Source organism: Nyctibius grandis, chromosome 6 (assembly GCF_013368605.1).
Source record: "Nyctibius grandis isolate bNycGra1 chromosome 6, bNycGra1.pri, whole genome shotgun sequence".
Taxonomy (NCBI): Eukaryota; Metazoa; Chordata; class Aves; order Nyctibiiformes; family Nyctibiidae; genus Nyctibius; species Nyctibius grandis.
Window position 1 is genome coordinate 70080265 of NC_090663.1, and position 20124 is coordinate 70100388.

Below are 20124 nucleotides of genomic sequence, written 5' to 3' on the forward strand. Positions count from 1 at the left end.
CTGTTAATATTTTATTTCCATATGAACTGAGGAGTTTCAAAAATTGTGAAGAATCAGCTTGGACATAGCATTTGGTATGTTATTTGAGTGTGCCACTTCTGATTATATAAAGAGAGGAAATAATTCTTTTATTTTCAGTTTTAAGGCATATGGGATAAATTATTTTATGGTTAATAGCTTTTAAATGTTGCCCAAGATTAATATCTTTGGGTAAGTTTTATGCATCTTAGACCTATCTCTTATGAGTCTAATTTTATTTTTAAATATTTACAGTTTGAGAGACTTCTGTGCTTTCCAAAAGAAGTTACAAGGATGTTTAGTTTACATGACCCCAGTTTCATGACAGCAGTAGCAGATCTGATATCTTATCCCAGAGAAAGCATTTTTGGCCTCTCTTTTAGCTGTGTTCATGGTGGGAGTTAATAGCATATTTCAGCTCTAACTCAGCTGGAGAACTCTGACAACAGTGAATCTTTCACAAAGTATAAACACGATTTGTATTTATAGCATAGTTAACATTTACTAAATAGTTGGGAAAACGATCAGTCTGTTTTTAGCAGGCTGGGCAACAGTCTTTGTTGTGGCTGCGATGAGTTTTAAAAAGTAGGATAAAGTGATTATAAAATACTGCCACAGAGCAGTAAATTTAGATGTGCTGAATTCAGTAAGTAACGAATTCATGCAGGCAAAATTCAAAGTACTGTAAAAACAATCTTTGAATCATCTCTGGCCAGAAGTGTGTTGCACAGATGGCATGCTTGACGTACAGCCCAAGAACAGTGTGAAAAGCCAAGTAAATGGTAAGAATTGATCTAGTATTAATTGCAAATCTATATTAAAATGCCATTATATGAAACCAGAATTAAGAAGAATATATTTAAAGAAAGCATACTGATTTCATGGCTAAGGAGAGGTGGACTTGTCAACTGCAACCAAACTGGTGCCCTGGTCTTTTCCTGTGAAGGTATGCAGAGACTTCTGTGCTTTGTGATCACTCTGTGACCATGTCACGGAGAGAGGACCTCCGATGCTGTTGTGGGTGGGCAGGTACCACCACCACATGAAATCAGCTTGTCTGGGCATCAGGACTCTCCCACGGAAAGATGAAGTATTTTCTTCTGGTAAAAGGAGTGTTAAAATAACGGGACCACCATTCCTGCCACCAGTTCATATCATTTACCTATTAATTCTTACATCTCAGCTCACACCATGACCTATCTGTGGTGTTGGAGTAAACAGGCAAAATGAGCATAAGCAAGTGTTTACTGTGATATCTGGGAGGTGTGGCACTTCTTTGATTCCATTCAGCCCACAGTTCGACATGATGAATGGGGGTTTATTGCCCTTTGTCTTAACTTACGTATTTACTGCAGCGCTTAGAAAGAGACATAAAAGTATTCAGCTGGGTTTCGATCCAGAAAAATATTTGACCTGGATGTTCTCTTTTGTCCTGCATTACAGAATAGATTCTAATTTTATCTGGTGCTTCTGCTTCTCTCTCCAGCAGGAAAAACTGTGATATTTTAGAGTTAATTAGAGTAGGACTGAGATGCCTGATGTATAAGGATTAAAAAAATAAGAATCAAACAACTGCTTTGGCTGGAAGTCGTAAAGCTTTTTTGAAGGAGGTAACTCATGTAAATTAGTTCTTCAGCTCCGAGTGCTTTTTTTCTCAGCCCCTGATTGAAATTCAAAGGATAGAAATTTTCAGCACAGTCAGTTCCCTCACCTCTTCTTGCTTGACCTGTCTTGTGGATCTATCAGAGCCAGAGAGGCCTTGAGACCCCCCTGGGCTCTTTATATTTTCATTTGTGCCTGGCTGGTCAGTCTTAGATAGCTGACATATTTGTTGGCCAGCATTAAATAAGAAAGAGTAATCAAAAGGTAAACCAAGGGATGGAGAAAAGTGATGTTCATAATCCTTCAAAAATAACTTTTTTGAATAGAAAGTATTTCAATTTTTTAACTTTTTTTTTTTCCCTCTTCTATATGTGGAAAGGATGAGATATACTAATGTATAATAGCTACAGTTATCATACACTAAGTCGTTTAGCCTTGAATCAAACATGGAAGTGAACAGGCTACAAAAATTTCATTATTTTTTGTGTCATCAGCATGCTTCGATTATTTGCAGGCTCTTTATGCAGTCCAGACAGTACCTGTATTGACTTCCACAGTAACTGGGAAATTAAAATATTTTTTTTTGGAGTGTTTTCATTGTATTTGCTCATTGCAGCCTAGCGTGTCTAGGTCACCAGTGTTCTCACTGTGTCTGCAGAGGTGGTGTGGTATTTACTTACCAAATTGTATTATAGTAGTTATTAGTTATATTTGAACAGTAGCTGCTTCCTGAGTGAGACAGCATGCGGTCATGCTGAAGGTGCTTTTCCTCAAGCAGTGTCCAAAAATCAAGTCTCAGTTAAATGTTGCATTTTATTAAATGATAACAAAAAGTTCATTCATTGCAGCAGAAGACTCTGAGATAATATTGTACCTGTACTTTGAAAACAGCAAGTTTGATCTTGCAGGTAGTAATTATGACTTAGTTTAAATAAATGTATTTCTTAGCTTAGCAAAATGAGTTATTTGTTTCTTTTTCACAATTGTTACAGATTTTGAAAGGTGATCACACAAGACAGTTTAAAGACCGTTAAATGTTGGATTTTTACATCAGTGTATTAACCTTCTTCAGACTCAAATGTTTTATTTTAATTAAGCTTTTTTATTTAATAAATAGAGATGGCATCACAGTTGAAGAAATTCTGTGGAATGCTAACAGATAGGAACAGACCGCTTTTTTTCCAGAGGAAAAAGTTTTGTATCAGAAAAATTTGGAGTCAGCTAAGTAGCAAGTAGACTATGTGAAGGTAGCAAGTTTTAAAGATTATGTTTAGCTATTTAGAGGAGTGAATGAATAATGCCAGAAATCGATGACATTTCAAGGTATGGCACATAGCAATGCCAGTGCTTTCTATGTGATAATTATTGATTTTAAATGAAAGCAAGGAGTTGCTCTCTAGAAGTCTTCAGCTGCCACAGCAGAGAGAGAAATGAGGCAATTTTGGTTGTGGTGCTCAAATAAAACGGAGACTCTTGTATTTTAAAAAGCTAGCCCCAGAGCTGCTTAGGATTTTGCTTGTACTGAATCCAGTTTTATTTGCAGGTCTTTAAATTAATCTTAACTTTCTTTTTAGACTCTTTTCTCTCTTTTATTTTGTTAGTCTCTTTGAAGTACTACCAGACCTGTTTTTCTAGTTCTAGTTTTTTTATCTGCTTCTTTCCAGTAGCCAGAGATTTAGGTGTTTTGAATGAGCACATCAGTACTCCAGACAGAGATACTGTTTGAAATTATCCATGAACCCAGTGCCTCTGAACATTATTGAGTGACATTTGTTTCTGTTGGTTGTGTCTGCTCTGACTAACTGGTTTCTTTCAGATTGGCAGCTGGGATTACGCTGCAGTAGACGGACAGCTGCATGAACTGGAGATTGCAGCCAGGCCATGCTATGCCTCTGTTCAATATGCCTGGAATGTATATATGCAGATTGGAGCAACTTGCGTGGCCCTGAGGGGGATCTATTTGTATTCTCACAAACTGTGATTACTTTAATGACTGCCATGTAATTGTCATATTGATTTGTCTGGACAAAAAGACTTGCTTTTTCTTTATTCTCACAGAAAATTTCTTAATGTAGTTTAAGAGCTGGGGTAGTATTTTTGTTTTTAAAGGTGTGGTGGAAGGTATCCTACGCTGTGCTCCCTTCTACACTTTTCTGTGATGCGAACAGAAGAAAGTATTATTCATATATTGAATTGCAAATAGCTTTGAAAAAAAAAAGAATCCTATGTAGGGTAACCCCTCCACCCTCCAGGTATCTATAGTAGTTTGAATTTAATAAATAACAAGTGGTTAGACTAGTAACCAACTTCCAAACAAACAACTGTGGTACTTTGAGCAAACAGAAGGAACTGAAATTAGGGGAGATGAAAAAAAAAAAAGAGAAGTATTATACAACAGATGTGTTTCTTGCAAGGAAGCTGGAAGGAAGGAAGAAAAAAAACCCTATGCTTCATTTATATTTGATGGCTTTCATTTCTGCGTTTCTATGTTGTTTTCTTGTGTAATGAGGCATACTCAATTTTGTTACATATATCCCTAATGCACCGCAGCAGGCAAAGGTTGTGCACTTTTTACTTCAGACCAACTTGCTGGTGTGCTCTAATAATGTCCCCCTCTGCAGGCTGTTGACAGTATTTCTGCCCACACTTCAGCTCTGAAGCCATAAACCTGTGTTACTTGAAGTAGTAACTGCATTAGTGAGTTGCAGCAGGCATCTTTTACACTCTGCTTGGTTAACCGAGGATATATCACAAACATTTTGCAGGCGTGTTTAATGATACCTAGAGAACAGTATGTAACTCTTGATCTTGTAGTATCTTTTCTTTAGCCTTTCTCCTCTCCTTGCTCCCTTCCCTCTGCTGCCATTTGTTAGATTTCAAAGCTAGTATAGGCAATTTTCTTTAAACCAGTACGTTAAGTGAATAGCGCAACGATAAAACAAAAAATTGAAGGGATTCAATATCAAAAGGTTGATTTGTGAAGTCGAAACCAGAGAAAGATTTTTCTGGTTTGGCATGAAGAAATTAGGCTGCTCATTTTATTTTTAAAACAGTGGATGGGAGTGTGTGAATTTATGATACTAATGTTTGAGTGCTGTGTTTTTTCCCTGGGTCAAGTGTAGTGCAATATCCCCAGGGCAGTTGTACAGTCAGCAAGCATATACATTGCCTGTGTCAGAAAAGCTTTTTGCCCATTTTTTACAGTCTTGAGCTAATGGGGATTGTTATGAAACAAGGGGAGATGGTACTACAAAGAGCTGCTCTTCTATGAGCTTTAGCCTGTTTTCAGCAATTTTTATGAATCGTGCTTGTTCTCTGGCTAGTGTTATCTGTGTCTCTGTAGTCCGTGAGGAATTTAACTAAGAATCTTACCATAGGACTGTGACTATCTGGTCAGAAGAGGTTTTTTGATCACTTATTATCAAAGCTTGATTTTAATCACTGTCTCATGGGGAAAGGAGCTAGTCAGCTGGCCACTAAGGCATTCAACTTCACCATCTGAGGGGAAACCTGTCAAATATTCTGTGTTCTCTGATGCTGTAAAGCAACATCTGGGTGGAAGGAAAGGCAAAGCAAGTAATCATAATTATGTATTACTCAAGCCAATAGAAATCACTGAGGAACATGTGTGTAAACCTTTTTGAATATTGAAAAGTGAGGTAGGAGCGGCAGAGAGCCAAAGTAATTATTTTTGCAAGAGCTGTTATTTTCTGGACATAAATACTGGGTAGAAAGATAGAGGATGAACCCAAAACATTTTCTGTCCCTAACACGTATGCTGGAAGAATATGTATTGCAATGCACAATGTTATTTTACTTGGGTTTTCAAATGTTTGGCAATTAAATCTTACAGGTTTGAGAAGTAACTAGAAATACTTCGGTGTAGATCTGTAAAGGCACATTGACTGAAAGTAGCCTCTTCGTAGCGAATGCAGCTTGTGCGTTCAGACCGAGGTGTGCATTTTAACATGGGTGTGCTGCGCCGTTAGGCTCTTCAGAGAATTCGGTGTTTTGTGTCTGAGCAGGCACGATGAAAGCAACTCTGAGCTAGTCTCTTTTAAAGGTCTTTAAATCTAGAGTTAAATGGTGTATGTCTTGCCTTTTAACTATATGGGCCTTCATTTCAGGATTTGAGTTCAAAACTGGAGACTGTTTCATTCTTTCTCTGTGACATTCACTGCAGTTCCCTCTCCACCCGCCCTCCCTCATATTTAATTTTATAGTTCCTTCAGACATAAACATGAAAAAAAAGCAATTTTGACTTAGTTTCTGAGTGTTGCTGCAAAGAAAAGTAACAAACATCTGTTTTTACCTTAACTGCATCCATGTGTTCAACCTCCCCAGCACCCTCCTTCCCAAAAAATTTACAGCCGTATTTGGTGGGTACTGCATACTGTTGAATTAACTTTCTTCACAGTTAGATTAGAGGGTAAGTTCAGACACTGAAAATATCCGTACTAAGCAGTGGCCGAAAGCTACATTATAGCTAAGGCAAGTTTTCAAGTTTTTCACTCTTCCTCTTTAATTTACTTCCCTATTCCCCTTCTCCCCTTCCCACCTCCCAAGAAAAGAGGAGATGATCCAGGAGACGTTTTTAGGAACAGGTTATTGTGGTAATCGGATAAATGTTAGCTTGTGAAATTTGCTCATGGCTTTCATACCTATAAATTCATTAACATTCTAAATACCGTGTTTATCATATAAGTATGTGGTTTGAGATGCATACTGTGTGGATTATTGTAAAGGGTTAGTTACCTTGTTTCATTTTATTACTTCTTCTTGTAGCATCTGGAACAATTCTGGCCTTACCAAAGTTTTGTTTTTGTAGAGGATTAACAGGATGAAGACTATTTTACTGAGATATATGAGAAGCAGTGAAACAAAATGTTGAATGATATTATCTTTTACTTTGTGGTATGCAGCACGTTTTCAGAGATAAGAGTTTGTGGAACTAAAGATCTTTCAAACAAAGGTTATTCCCTTCCAGTTATATAATGCCTTTAATAGATGTGAAACTAGTTGTACAAATTTCCCAAAGAAATTTTCTACCTACAATAATCTAAATGGTTGTATGCTCCAGAGGGATTCAGCAATGTGAGAACACATGCCTTTTCTCTGCCACTAGAAGAAGCTGGCCATCTCTTAGTAATACTAACTAATGCTAGTAATACATTTTTTCAAGAAAATTAAGTTAGAAGCTGGGCTATAATTTGTTAGAAAGTGAGTTGATGACTTTTTGACTGATGGTCATTTTACTCTATATTCTCAAGTAAGTGGTAGGTTGTTTTCTTCAAAGGAGATATTAATTATCTCTCTGAGGAAAAGATTCCCTGCTCCTAGCTGATTTTCTTTGACAGGTTGAACAAAAGTCTGAGTGACATCTGGTGGCTAAAATGCCCTGTATTTCTCTTTCTATTGTTACATACATTGAGAGAATGAGGATTTATTCTAGCTCTACCATCATGTATTTCTGCTGACAGAGGGAGGTCATCTTCCATCCTTCTGTATGTGATCCTTCTGACTGAGTCATCATCAGAACGTGGAGGTGACATCTGGATTGACTTTGAATACAATCTGGGAAAAGGAAGGAATCATTTGGGGTTGCTAGTACACTCTCTTGGTCATAATTAAGAAATGTTGAAGAGAAATAAAGAAATATTTACTTTTTTTCTTGGTAATTAAAAGGAATGCAAAAAGTTTTTATGCTGAAGTCTAGCCACTATGTCTAGACATAATTGTCCAAGTGTTGTTGCCTTTATTCAACAGTTTTTCAAATTTCTTTTGGATCTCTGAAGACATCAGTAAAGAGGACATACAGATACCAATATCTGTGCCTTTACTCTATGTACAGTTTTGATGTTTTATAAAACCTTGTTACCTGTGGTAGGACATGATCTGAATGTAGGTTTTTCCTGGTTCTGTTGGCTGAAAGGGAAAGATTGTGTCAGGGAGCTATTGTAATCCTGGAAATGTAGGCGCTCATATTTTATGGAAGGACCAGGTGGAACCTAATGAGTCTAAAAGACTTGCTTGTGCCAGAACTGTAAATTCCAAACTCAAGCTCAATCATAAACATGGATGTAGAAACTGTCTGTTAAAGACTGAAAATGGAGAATTTATGGTCCTCTAAGGCAGGCTTTGGCAAAATCATTGTCCCATTGGTCACCAGTTTCACCAGTTCTGACAGAACACTGTGTGAAAACAGGCAGTGACTGTCTACTTGTGGGTTAAGTAGAATATTTTATGCTTGGTTTTGATATCTCAGAGGGATTCTCTTCTGCAGTGAGGGTAGGTGGGACACAAACAGCTGTTCTGCTGCTGCTGTTGTGTGGTCTAAAAGTGTGACAATGATGAGCATCATGTATGTGAGTAAGCAATGAAATCATAACTATGTCTCTTCCAGTTTTTTATGTTGCTGGAAGGTGGTGAGTTCCTCTGAGAGTGTGGAAAATAGCATTCTGACTGCTGATCTTTCGTTGATTAAACTAATTATAACATCTGATTTTTGTTCTACATCGGTTTGGACTCTTGTTATGACGAAAATGTATTTGAAGTATTTGAAATGCTCTGCATCAATATGTGGTGTCTTGTGTTTAATTTTCCCTTTCTTAGTGCTAGCACTATGTAAGAGTAGAGTTTGTAGAGGTAGCATTGGGAATTAGAGGACATACCAGATTTCATGGGTAAGACAAAATTCTGGCTTCCTTTAACTGCTGAGCGCGGGCTGTTTGGGCATGGAAGTTTCTGTATTGATCATAAGTCAACATACAAGGAAGTTAACAAATCTGAAGCTTATTATTTCCTCATTTTATCTATTCTATTTTCAGCTCTAAAAGAAATGTATGGGAGTTGTAATTCAAGAATATTTTATTCGTTTTGAATAATATATTGTATATATATATTTTATAGGAAATAAATACTAGATCCTATAGACTGTAGATTTGCCCTAAAGATTTTAACAAGCACAGAACAACTGACATCCAGGAGTGTCTGCATTCTGCTCCTCCTGTGTTCTTCTGGTTCTACCCTCAATGCAATGCAGAATTTCCATTTGCTAGTAAAAATATTTCACTCAATCTGCAAGTAAATGTAGGCAAATCTTTTAAATCTGTATGTTTTGCAACTAGCAGCTTTTTATGAAGAGGGTAGAGCTGCTGACCAGTATGCTGTTGCTTTGTTAATGCCTCATGTCTTAAGGGACCTCGAATTCTATGCCCTTGTGATTCCCTTGATAACTCAAGTCACAAAAACCCAGATTTGTATTTTAATGTAGCATGTCTCATCACTAAGAAGGGGACTGATGGTCTTACTGAGCTTTAGTGTTTCATGAATCTGATATTGCTGTTCCTCAAGAAGTACTCATTGAACTACAGTGTTTGTACATCAGATTTCAGCCTGCTTTTTGATAAACTTACTTATTCACCAGTTCTTTGAAGATTAAGGTGCTTCCCAGAGTGGGCAAGAGTGTTAGAATCTGTCCATAGAGTAATTGCAACTCCTGTTCTGGTGAGTTCAGATGTTTCAAAGCCCTGCCAAATGCAATAAGGTCAAGTGTTTTGGATGGCATGTTTCCTGTCAGAGGATGATTATTTTTGATGATCTTAAGGCCTCAGGTGCATTCTACTTTTGGCTTTGTTTTTTCTGTAAGAGGAGAACATTGCGTGTCCTAGTAATGGTCTTTATTATTATCTAAAAACTGTTGTTTGTAAGAATAAGATCAGCACAAGTGTTATTCCGTTGTCTCAAAAATTTTAATGGATGGCTAAAATAGAACAGGAAATATAAGTGTAAGGAGCCTCAAGTTACGTTGAACCACGAAGAAGAAGAATCTCTGAGAGAAAAACATGATGTTCTAATAGCTAAAAAGTGGCTACTGGTTATGTGTTTTAGTATTTAAGCGTCCCAATTAAAACACTTTTTTGAAGGGCCTCATTTTCAGGACTCCTTTTGAAAGTAGGACTTGCTAATGCCTCACCTTAGGTACTCAGCATCACTGGACACTTTTGAGAATGTAAGGCTCAATGCACCATGCAACAGAGAAACTGAAGTATTGGCCCACATGCAATCTGTTAGCCCCCAGCAAATGCAAGGTAATTTTACTTAGTTTAGCTCAGAATGAAAGAGATCTAATCTAAGCTGAATGATTTAAGATTTTCTGTAGTATTAGCATATTTCTGTGGATAGTGCAGGGGCCTGGCTGACAAGAAATAACTTGAATTTTGGCTGCTTGATTTTATCTTTAAGCAATTGGACCAATAGGTGGCAACACGGAAAACTAGTTGGACGTGCTTAGGCAAGAGGTATAAGTTCACACATTTCAGAATAATTATTTTTAAGAAATCACTAAGCACGAGATGGTATTTTCATGTATGCCCTATGAAGAAAGTGATAAAACATGTTGCTAAAGATACAGGGAAACTTTTCTGAAAAAATCGTTGCATTATATCTTCACGTTCTCCTTTAGCTGCATTTAATATTCGTCTTGCTGTCGGTAGTTTAATGCATCCTAAAGTTGTTTGTGTTTTTGAAAAAAATGAAAATAAAAAATCTCGGTGTCACTTTCATTGTAGTTATTGCTGTGAAACAAAGCAATGGAGTTTAAATAGAAAGGAGAACACTTAATACCTATAGAAACTTTTTAAAAATTAACTTTTGTTTCTGAGTTATGATACAAACAGGATAAGCCAGTGTTAGAAAGGAAAAATGGAGCCAGTAAAGAGGGTTTCTGATTATAATAGCTTGTTTCTGTTTAATATCATTGAGCAGGATGAGGTTTTGCAGAGTTTCTCATGGAAATAGCATCCACAGTACTAAAATGATTACCTCATTCTTAGTACCAGTGCCAAGCACTTAGCCCCACAGTGAACACACGGGGTTGATTTTCAACATGAAACAAGCCAGAAGTGTGGAATGACATTTTCAGGTGACAGTTATGGTTCTATTGCCTGTAATTAGCACCTCTTAACATGCAAACCTGCCTGTGCCTTTTCCAGGCTGTTGAAGCTCAAATACGAAGTTTTGGACAGACCCCTTCCCAACTGCTCATAGAACCACATCCTCCGAGAAGTTCTGCCATGCAGGTGGTAAGTGCCATGTTAACTCTTTGTGACCTGCCATTTTGGTCACTTCCTTTGCTATCTTAAAGTTACAGAACCAGCTTTTATGTGGTTGTGGAGTTGTGTTATTAAAAACAGCAGATGAGTTACGATTTTGCAGGACTGGGAGTGTATGCAGTGCTTAACTATTATTTTATTTATTGCTGAAAGGATTGTATTGATTTCTAGTACAGACCTTTTTTGTCACTGTAATCTAAGAACACTTCATCAGTTGATTTTGTTAATACCATACCTGTACAGGTGAGAGCCAGTCATCATGGAGACAATTTAGTTAATCTTTGGCAGATTCCCGAAGAAGCATGGATTTAGGAGGTGGAAGTTCCTTGTCTTTTCCCCCAGGCATAGGTTTTCCCCTAAAACCAGGATTACTAGGAATTCATGAGCTGAAACTTACATAGCAAAGAATGTGACTAAATGTCTTTTGCAGTAAAGCTAGGGTGATAAAATCCAGGCAGTGAGCATTAACATGCTTTCCCTTTTACCTCTACTTGTGTCTAATGTAATTTTATTATACAAATGATTATTTTATTACTGATTACTTTCCGTATCATGTTGTGTGCAGTCCTTGGGTCTAAAATATCATTTGTGTTGTTATAGATCCAGAACTAAGTATGTTAAGTGATACTCTGACAAGTGGAGCAAATGGTGTGCTAATTCACAAGTTTTTCAAAAGGTTACATTCTGTTACTGTTAAGATGGACATTTTACACTGAAATATAAAAAAAAAGACATTTTTTTCTTGTATGTTCTGTAAGACATATGTACCACTCAAGCAGACTAAGGTTATTAAATTAAAACATATCTGAAGTGCAAAAGATTTTAGAAAAATAACACAAAAATCTGAAATGTTTCCAAAGTAGCTTACAAACCCTGTGATGTAGGAGCCTGAGAAATGTAGACTTTCTAGTCAAATTGAGCTACTAGCCTTCCTCAAATATGTCATCTGTTGTACATGAGACTTGCTCAGCTGACTGTCCCCCCCATCCCCACCACCCTTTCTGCAGCCAGTACATACTATACTTTGACAGCTGTGCTGTAAACATGCTCCTGCCCTGGGATCCCATGTACTGGGTGGACAGAGCTGGTTGTGCTGATTAGTGATCTGCTGGCCCATTGCACCTCCCACGTAGTCTCCAAGGGCTGCAGACCACTGCAGTGACTTGTGTGTGCAACCCACGGGGCTCTTCTGAAAGAGAGAGGATGTTGGGGAGCCCAAGCACCTTCATCATACAGCTACATGCCATATGTGTGTCCGTCTGTCATGGTGCCATGCACTGGGCGCTTGCCCTAATTTGGAGGGATTTGTTTTAGGAAGAGGAGGAACTTGAGAAGTCGATTCTTGACGTGTTTGTCAGACCCATTGTTATATAAATAAATTTGATGCCAGGAAGCAATTTGTGTGGTTTTATCATAATATTTTTCATGATGTTGAATTAGTAAAGATTTAGTATGTAATGGAAGAAGTTAAATTCTATGAAGTTAATGGTTTCTAACTCCTGTGGTTTCTTTGGCCTGAGGTACACACAGAAAAAAACCCTTAGTTCTCCACTTGCTTTGACCAGTTTTGTACTTTGACGTGATTTTGTAATGCACTATACTAAGTGGTTTTAAAAGTAGTATTCCTGGAGCTGAAATACAGTAAGGATGTTTTTCCTGTCACAAATTTGAATTATTTCTAGTTGTATTATTTACTGAGTTTTCTGTTTTCATGTGTATGTGTGTGCATGTATGCATGAATACAGCCAAATTGAAAGCTACCACGTGCTGTGTTAAGTGCACAAGCCATAATATACACCAGGTGTAGTAATTAGCAGTCACACGTAGGCTGCCTATTTGTCTGGTTTTGCTGCTGTTGCTGTATCCCCTTGTGCTTTCAACCATCAGATAGCTGGATTTAATTGAGGCCACATCAGATGAGGCATTACTGACACCTTTAATTGAATGAGCATCCAGGGAGGATTAACTCATAATATTGATTGGCTTTTAGCCACTTGCTCAGAAGGGTGTCTGGGTAGCTTATTAGTTGCTTTTATTTACACCTTTATGCAAAGACTGTAAATAGGAATTCATAGAGCAATATGTTTTTCTAAGTACTCTTAATAACTTTTTAAAAAGGAGTGATAATAAAAATGCAAATGTATTTAATTTTTTATTAGTTCTGTATAAATATACATTAAATGTATGCACTTACATACACATATATGTAGTGAAATATTGCAGGTGGAAAATAGCCAAGAACACTTCATTAGTGTTCTAATTCAGTTATTAGAAAATTACAGATACTAGAGCAATATGGCTACTGGTGACTAGGATGGTTGTATTTCTTCATCTTGGTGGAGTTCTCTTTTTTAGGTACACCACACAATCACAAACGCATTAAGTTTTGCTTTTCTTCCTTATGTTTGATATCCGGATCTAAAGTCCTCAATATTTTGTTTTGACATTTGCAGTGTTGTTAGAGAGCTCAGTTAAAAAGTTATTAAACTTTTCAACTTATTAAATTAGAAACTAAAACCTAAAAATACTATGTTGAAAATGAGAGTCTGGATTCATTCGCTCCCTTTAGTATTTCTAGAAGCAACGCAGGTCTGTAATCACGTCCACTTTATGTTCTTTACAACTGCATTTAATTATGTTTGTCCTTTGAAACACATTTGCAGTGAAGTCTTCTACTTTGCATTCATAAATCTTATTTTTGTACACCAGAAATATATACAGAACATATATCTAGTGTATGTGTGTATCTGTTTATTTTAATGTGCTTTCATGTTCTCATCTGGCTTGTAAAGAATTGCAGTCTGCCAATTTAATGCAACTTGAGACAATCTCTGGGAGCAGGAATTTCTTTTGCTCACTGGGGTGGTTTTTTTTTTTTGTTCCCTCCTAGTTTGGCATTGCTTTCCTTGACACACTATCTCTGCAGATATGAAGGAGAATTCTTTTGGCAGAGACAGGTGATTGGAAACGTTTAGTTTAATCTGCTGTGATCTGTAGCAAAGTTTGTATATCGACACCCTGTGTTCAACAATGCCCTCAAATTAATCGTGTACATGAAGGTTTTTCTGCCTAAAATGGTTGTTTCCGCAAACCTGTCCACTATTATTGCATTTGCTTTTTGCTGCAGCTGCTATTGGATCTTGTGTGTTTTAATGCAATCTTCCTTCTCTTGTCCTGTCGTCTTTCCTTCTCCCCATGTTTTCTTTTCCTGTGTATTTGGGTTCTTGTTGTGTGCACTCAACAGTATCTCCTCCTGCAGAGTCCGTTGATGTTCACAGACCAAGCTCAACAGGACGTTATCATGGTTCTAAAGTTCCCATCCAACTCCCCTGTCACTCATGTAGCAGCCAACACCCAGCCTGGTCTGGCCACCCCTGCTGTGATCACAGTTACTGCAAATAGGCTGTTTGCTGTAAACAAGTGGCATAATCTTCCTGGTAAGTAAATTAAAGTTAGCCTAAGAAACCACTGCCATCAAGCAGTACTTCTGTTGTCCGTTTCAAAATTTGCTGCAGAACTGTTTTAAATTTAAAGTGTGAAGAGCAAGTCTAGCTCATTGACACAGCATGCTTTTCACATGTGGACTTAGTTTCTCCTTAAAAAGGTAATCTAAACTATTGTGTAGTAAAGATGTGTAGCACACAAAAGGTTTGTAACAACAATATGTTGTTTTCTAGGCCATCAGGCACTATGCAAGAAGGCAAAAACAGTATATCACTAATTGATCGAGATAAGGTCACCCTCTTCCTCTTGAATTTGTTTTTCAGTCAGATGGAAGCCTGAATCATATCATGTCAAAGACAAGTTTTAAAGCATATAGAACTTGCCTGAAATCTTTTCTGCTATCTTTTTCTAGTTGGTTATGAACACCGTATTCTGATGTTAAAGCTACTCAATGAGAATTAGAAGATAAAATATGTGGGAAATCTGTATCTTCTGTAACTGAAACATCCCAAAGTTATTAGGTGCTTATGTATTTGTCAATATGAAAGGAAGACAACATGTCCATTTGCAGAGCAACCAATCAAATTAATTTTCCTTTAAAAATGTGTTGGACTTGAGAATATAGTCGGTCTGTTTTCAATCCTAATGTTCTCTAACCTTAAAGGCGCTCGTCCTCCTTTCCCTGACTATGACAGGCTCAGGCCCAAGCCGTGAAAGGTAGTTTATTTTAGTGCTATGCAGTAAATCTGATCAAAGGCTTTTCAAGAAAGGGAAAAAAGAGCTTCTACTCAAATAATTTAAATAGAAGATATTTGCTCCAGAGTAATACTCACATCACTGAAATTCCTACTGAGAAATCTGGACCCATGGTCCTTGATTACACTTTGAAAAAAGCCAGATGACTCCCACACTTTTTCCTAATTCTTACAAATTACCTCTCAACATTGTACAAATAGAAACATCTATGTATTATTTCACCCACCCAAGAAATGCTTAAAAAGAAAGGTGGGAAGGAAGGGGGGAAGGGGGGCTTGTCTAGATAACAAGTTGTGAGCAAGAACTATTTACAGGGCTCTTGACATTTGTTTGAAAGGAGGATGGCAATATCCTCTCATACTTTGGATGTGTGCCCTTGGGCATATAATATTCAGGGCTTTTAAAAAATAGCCTTTGTGGACATACAACAGTCATGGGAAAAGAAGAGGTTCTAAAGTGGTAGGAATTGATTTTGATTTCCTTGTAAGTCTGCTGGTTGATGATCTTTGAGCAAGCAACCAGTTGTTGAGTGTAGTAATCAACTGTTCTGAGTTGAACAAAACCTTCAGATTTTGTTTTTCCCCTCACCTCTGAAAGACAGAACAGTAAGCTGTGCTTTTGAGTCACTATTTTTTTTCATTTAGATGCATTTTACACTTCTCTTGCCTTTGCAAAGAGCTCAAGAAAACCTACAGTTCAAGACAAAAACCAACCAAACAAAACCAAAACCCAACAAAAACCCACCTCACCTCACTTCTTTGAGAGCACGCTGATCCGCTGCAGGCTGTTAATGGAGTACTACACTTAAGATATCTGGGTATGGACTCCTGAGACTAGCCTTCACTATTGTTGCCTTCAAATTTTATACCTAAATGGGGTGTGCTAGGATTAGAGGGCAGGTATCATTACTACTCCGTATCTCCTGTTGTGGGCTTAGCATTGTCTTTACTAATGAGGCATCATGAGAAAAAAGTTAAGTTGCCAAGTGACCAGTTGTCACTGATGTGTAATTAAAAATCTCTTTCTTGCTTTTGTGCATGAGTTTGGTGGCTTTGCTGACATCTAATGACAGTGGGACCCAACAGGGTGCCTCCACTTTGTCACGTGGATTTCATGTTTTGTTGAGTGTTAGTGTTTCATTGCAGCAGAACTTTGACTTCCCAATGACTTATGAAACCCCTCTATTGATACTAATTTTTATATTAAGCTATGGACGGTAGATAGAAAAATCATAGGTGTAAGTATTCAGCCATTATTTTTTGTTCCACTTCCAAAAACATCTTGTGGGCTGTTTGGAGATGGGAAGAAGTTTGCTTGCTTGTTTTTAGTGAGGCTGTGGAAAAAAATGGCTTTTTTTTTAACACTGAAGGGAAAATTCAGGAGGTAAACATTTCACCAGTGTGCCAGGTGCCCAGATGAAATGTAGGTCGGCAGAATCATATATTAACTTCTATGCAAACTTGCAAATAAATGGGTTTTGGTGATGGATGAATCCTTAAATAGTGGATGACTATGAGATTTCCCTGTCTGCATCATAAACTGACTTTTTAAAAAAAATGTCCTTTGTGCTTCACTTGTTCAAAGCAGTGCTTTAAAAAGTAAAGAGGAAAATAGTATTTGCTACAGTCAGCAGATGGTTGTCACATTTTGTTTTCAGTGCTCTTTACCACTTAATTTTGTTTTGTTGCGACAGGAGAGGCTGCCAGTAAAGCATCTGCTAGAGCTTATGGCTCAGGACTGGAGCTGCTGCTGATGGCATACATTCAGAATAGCACTAATCTAAAATAAATGTTTAATAAGCAGCCTGCGAAAGCACCTGGATTTTTTTTTTAAATTCAATTGATGCAGAAGAATCTTGAATAGTTAAAAAAAGGACAGAGCTTTGATTTATAAAATGTATGTGGCTTCACATGTTAAAAAAAGGCAGAGTTTTAAAACCTTCTTTCTTGAATTCCAGCTCATCAAGGTGCTGTACAAGACCAACCTTACCAGCTGCCAGTGGAAATCGATCCTCTCATAGGTCTGTCACTTCCTTCTCTCTTTGCGATTCATTAAGCTCTGTATGGTGGCCCTGAAGTGTAGATTACGGTTGTTTTTCACTTGCTGGTTGCTGGGAATGGAATTTTCCTGATAAACCATTTGCATGCAAATTGGAATGCAATGAGCTGTGGCTATGCTGGTATTTCATCAACTCCCCCTCGTTGGTTTGCCTAATTTGAACAGGCCTAGGACGCGTGTCAGTGAAAATTAATATGGATGCTGTAATAATGTGTGATTGAGAATGTGCATGAAGTACTGTCAGGATAATATTGGATCTTTTCATCACTCAGACTTGTTGATGAGCAGGAGCGAGGCACGTTATGATGAATTGGTGCACTGGTAATGTGATGGAGCTCCTTTGCTGAGGAAATTTTCATAATAACAGTGGGGTTCTTAACTGCACCGTGTTGTGAAAAATAAAACCATGGTGCCAGGGTTTCATCATTAAAGGAGATCAATCCTTTCTTCATAGACCTGCTGTTCAGGCTGAGGGGATTAATGTGTAATTGCAAAGCGGTTTCAAAGTTGAAATATATTGCCCACGCCGTTTTGGTATTGAGATATTAGTATTCATTTTTCAAGGGTATTGCATCTTTTGATCAGCATCAGTAGTTAAATTTGTGTATGTTTTTCTTTTATTAAAAAGGGGTGGAGGAATGTCTCTCTCATTTAATGACTCAGTGTAATGGATTCAATTCATGGCTTTTTATTATAGAGGTTTATTAGTTTATATAGAGCTGATTTTTCTGTTAGCATGGTTCGAGTTTGGTCAGTTCTTTTGTTACAGACCCAACTTTGGGGAGTGTGTACTTGGACTATAATTCAGGAGTCTGTAGCATGGCAAATGGAACCTTAAATGTGGTCAAAAAAGAAAAACTCAAATAACCTAACCCCAAAATACAAACTAGTTGTAGGACAGTTCACAGGAGCAAAGACGACAGGATTCCCTATCTCCCAAATCTATTAGACTTCAGACTTAACTCTGGTTTTTAAACTGTCCATTTCAGGATGGTAGTTTAAGTGAAAAAGAAGTGAAGGGGCGAAATATAGAAGCATGTTAAAATCAGAGAAAAAATGAACTTGCCTGGATAGGTTAGAACGACAGGTCTGTCAGCCAGTGAGTATTAATTTCAAAATTAATATGCATATCACAGTAGGAACTGCGTTGTATTTGTCTGTACATACAGGCTGTTGCTGTGTAGCCATTTTGCTGTGTAAGCTCTATGATAATTAAATCAGGAACAGTGTAGGCATATTAAACTATTTGATAGAGCTGGTAAAATGAAAATGTTTTTCCAAAGTTTTGAAAATCAATTTCCATCTGAATAATGCAATACCTATAATTTATAATGAGGAAGACACATGCTGTAACTCTCCTTTCCTTCTTGAAATAGATTTTATCCAAAAAATGTTTGGAGCAGGAAATGTATATTCTGCTTTAAAACCTGCTATCAAGTAGATCTTAAAAATATAAATGAACAACACAGCAAAAAAAAACCAAAATCACATTGGTCTGTCTGATGATTTTTCTACGTATTGTGAAGAACATTAGGAAGGAAATAAAATTTTTATTTTCATTTGCATTTTTCATGATTTAAAAATTATAATTCCATTTTTAGGCTTGCCTTTAATTTACAAAATGCTTTGACCTTTGTTTGGTATAAACACCTTTAAAATTAATGTTCACAGTTCTGAAAAATGGTTTAATATTTTCTTCCTACAATAGATGTCAAATCGGCCTTGTGATTATATTGGACATAGTTTAAAAGGTTTAAGGCTTTCTTTGTCACTGTTAAGTAGCATCATTGGGTACAAGCAAGTAATTATGTAGATAATATTAAAGGTTTTTAATTGTGGCTAGACACATTTACCTAGAAATGGCACCTAAGAGGACCACAAAATGGCACTTTTATGGTTATAGCAGGAATCTTGTTGCTGTCTTAGTCATAAGGAGGGATTCCTGCTGTCCTCATGTTCCAGTTGCACACGAAGATGTAGAACACCAATGTCTGATATGACATAGATCCTAGACCTCTTTTTGAGGTGAAGTTTTTTGAAGGTCTTATCCACACTGAATGTGTCAATCTGCATGTATTTTGGGGGTTTGCTTGCCGTTATTTTGTCATACAGAACGCTTCACTGTGCATTTATACTGTGCATTTATAACGTGTTGTTGCTACTCTTTAAGTGGTCCCAACAGCAGTCAAGGCCCCGTTATGTGTTACCTGCAGAGCAGGTGGCAATACCTTGCTAAATTATTGCTACCCATATGGACAAGACAGTATCAACATTTTAAAATAGTGAAAGCCTAAATAAATTAAGGATTTGATGTAGAGTAAAAGGAATAAGCCCAAGGCTTAGGGGATAGCTAGCTTGTGGCAATGGAAAGAAGTTAAAAGAAAACGGAGTAAAGAAGAGCACAAGACCAGGACAGAGACAGGTCCGGGGGACCACCTGGAGTGGAAGTAATGGTGCTCCGAGCAGTCGGCAGACAAACCCCGGCCCAGGAGAACTTAATTGCCTGGAATGGGAGTCAGGTTCCCTCGGGAACAAAGCACATTAAAAGTTCTTCCTACAGTGTAGGATTTTCATTGTATGTATCTATAGGGACCCGTATATATATACATGCACACACATCAATTAACAAGGACAAAATATAATGTGAAAAATGTGTTCATTAATTGATGTCTGTCCATTCTGCGGGTTCACAATACAAGATTATCTGGGGAAATAAAACAGCAGGTGATCAAAGTAGGGTAAATATTTTCTCTCGACGCTGAAGGGGATTGTGAGATAAGCTGGTTAATTTTTGTGCAATGCTCAAAAAAGTGTGAAATGGTAGTGATGTTTACTGTAGTTTTTCTTTTTTAAACTTACAGTGCTTGCAATGGAATACAAATTGTGTATGATATTGAAATCTTAATTCCATTGTCTGCTGCATTTGAGTCACTATATAGCATATATGTATATGTACTGTCTTATAATTACATTCCCTTCATTTGTTTCTTAATTTTTATTTTCCTATACTAGAAGAAGGGGGGAAGGAAGCATATTACATTTTTATGTATCATTCCTTTTTTGCAATCTTTCATTTATATTTGTCAGCTGCATTTGACTTAAAGAAGGGATTTCTTCTATTTTAGAATATATC

General features: G+C 37.2%; 1 protein-coding gene across 1 annotated transcript in view; it reads left to right on the forward strand.

Moving 5' to 3' along the window:
• Positions 1-20124, forward strand: part of LRBA (LPS responsive beige-like anchor protein) — a 432022-nt gene that overhangs the window by 377502 nt on the left and 34396 nt on the right. Inside the window, 3 exon segments of the mRNA XM_068402600.1 lie at positions 10614-10703; positions 13978-14170; positions 16891-16953. Coding sequence (XP_068258701.1) covers positions 10614-10703; positions 13978-14170; positions 16891-16953 — 346 coding nt within the window.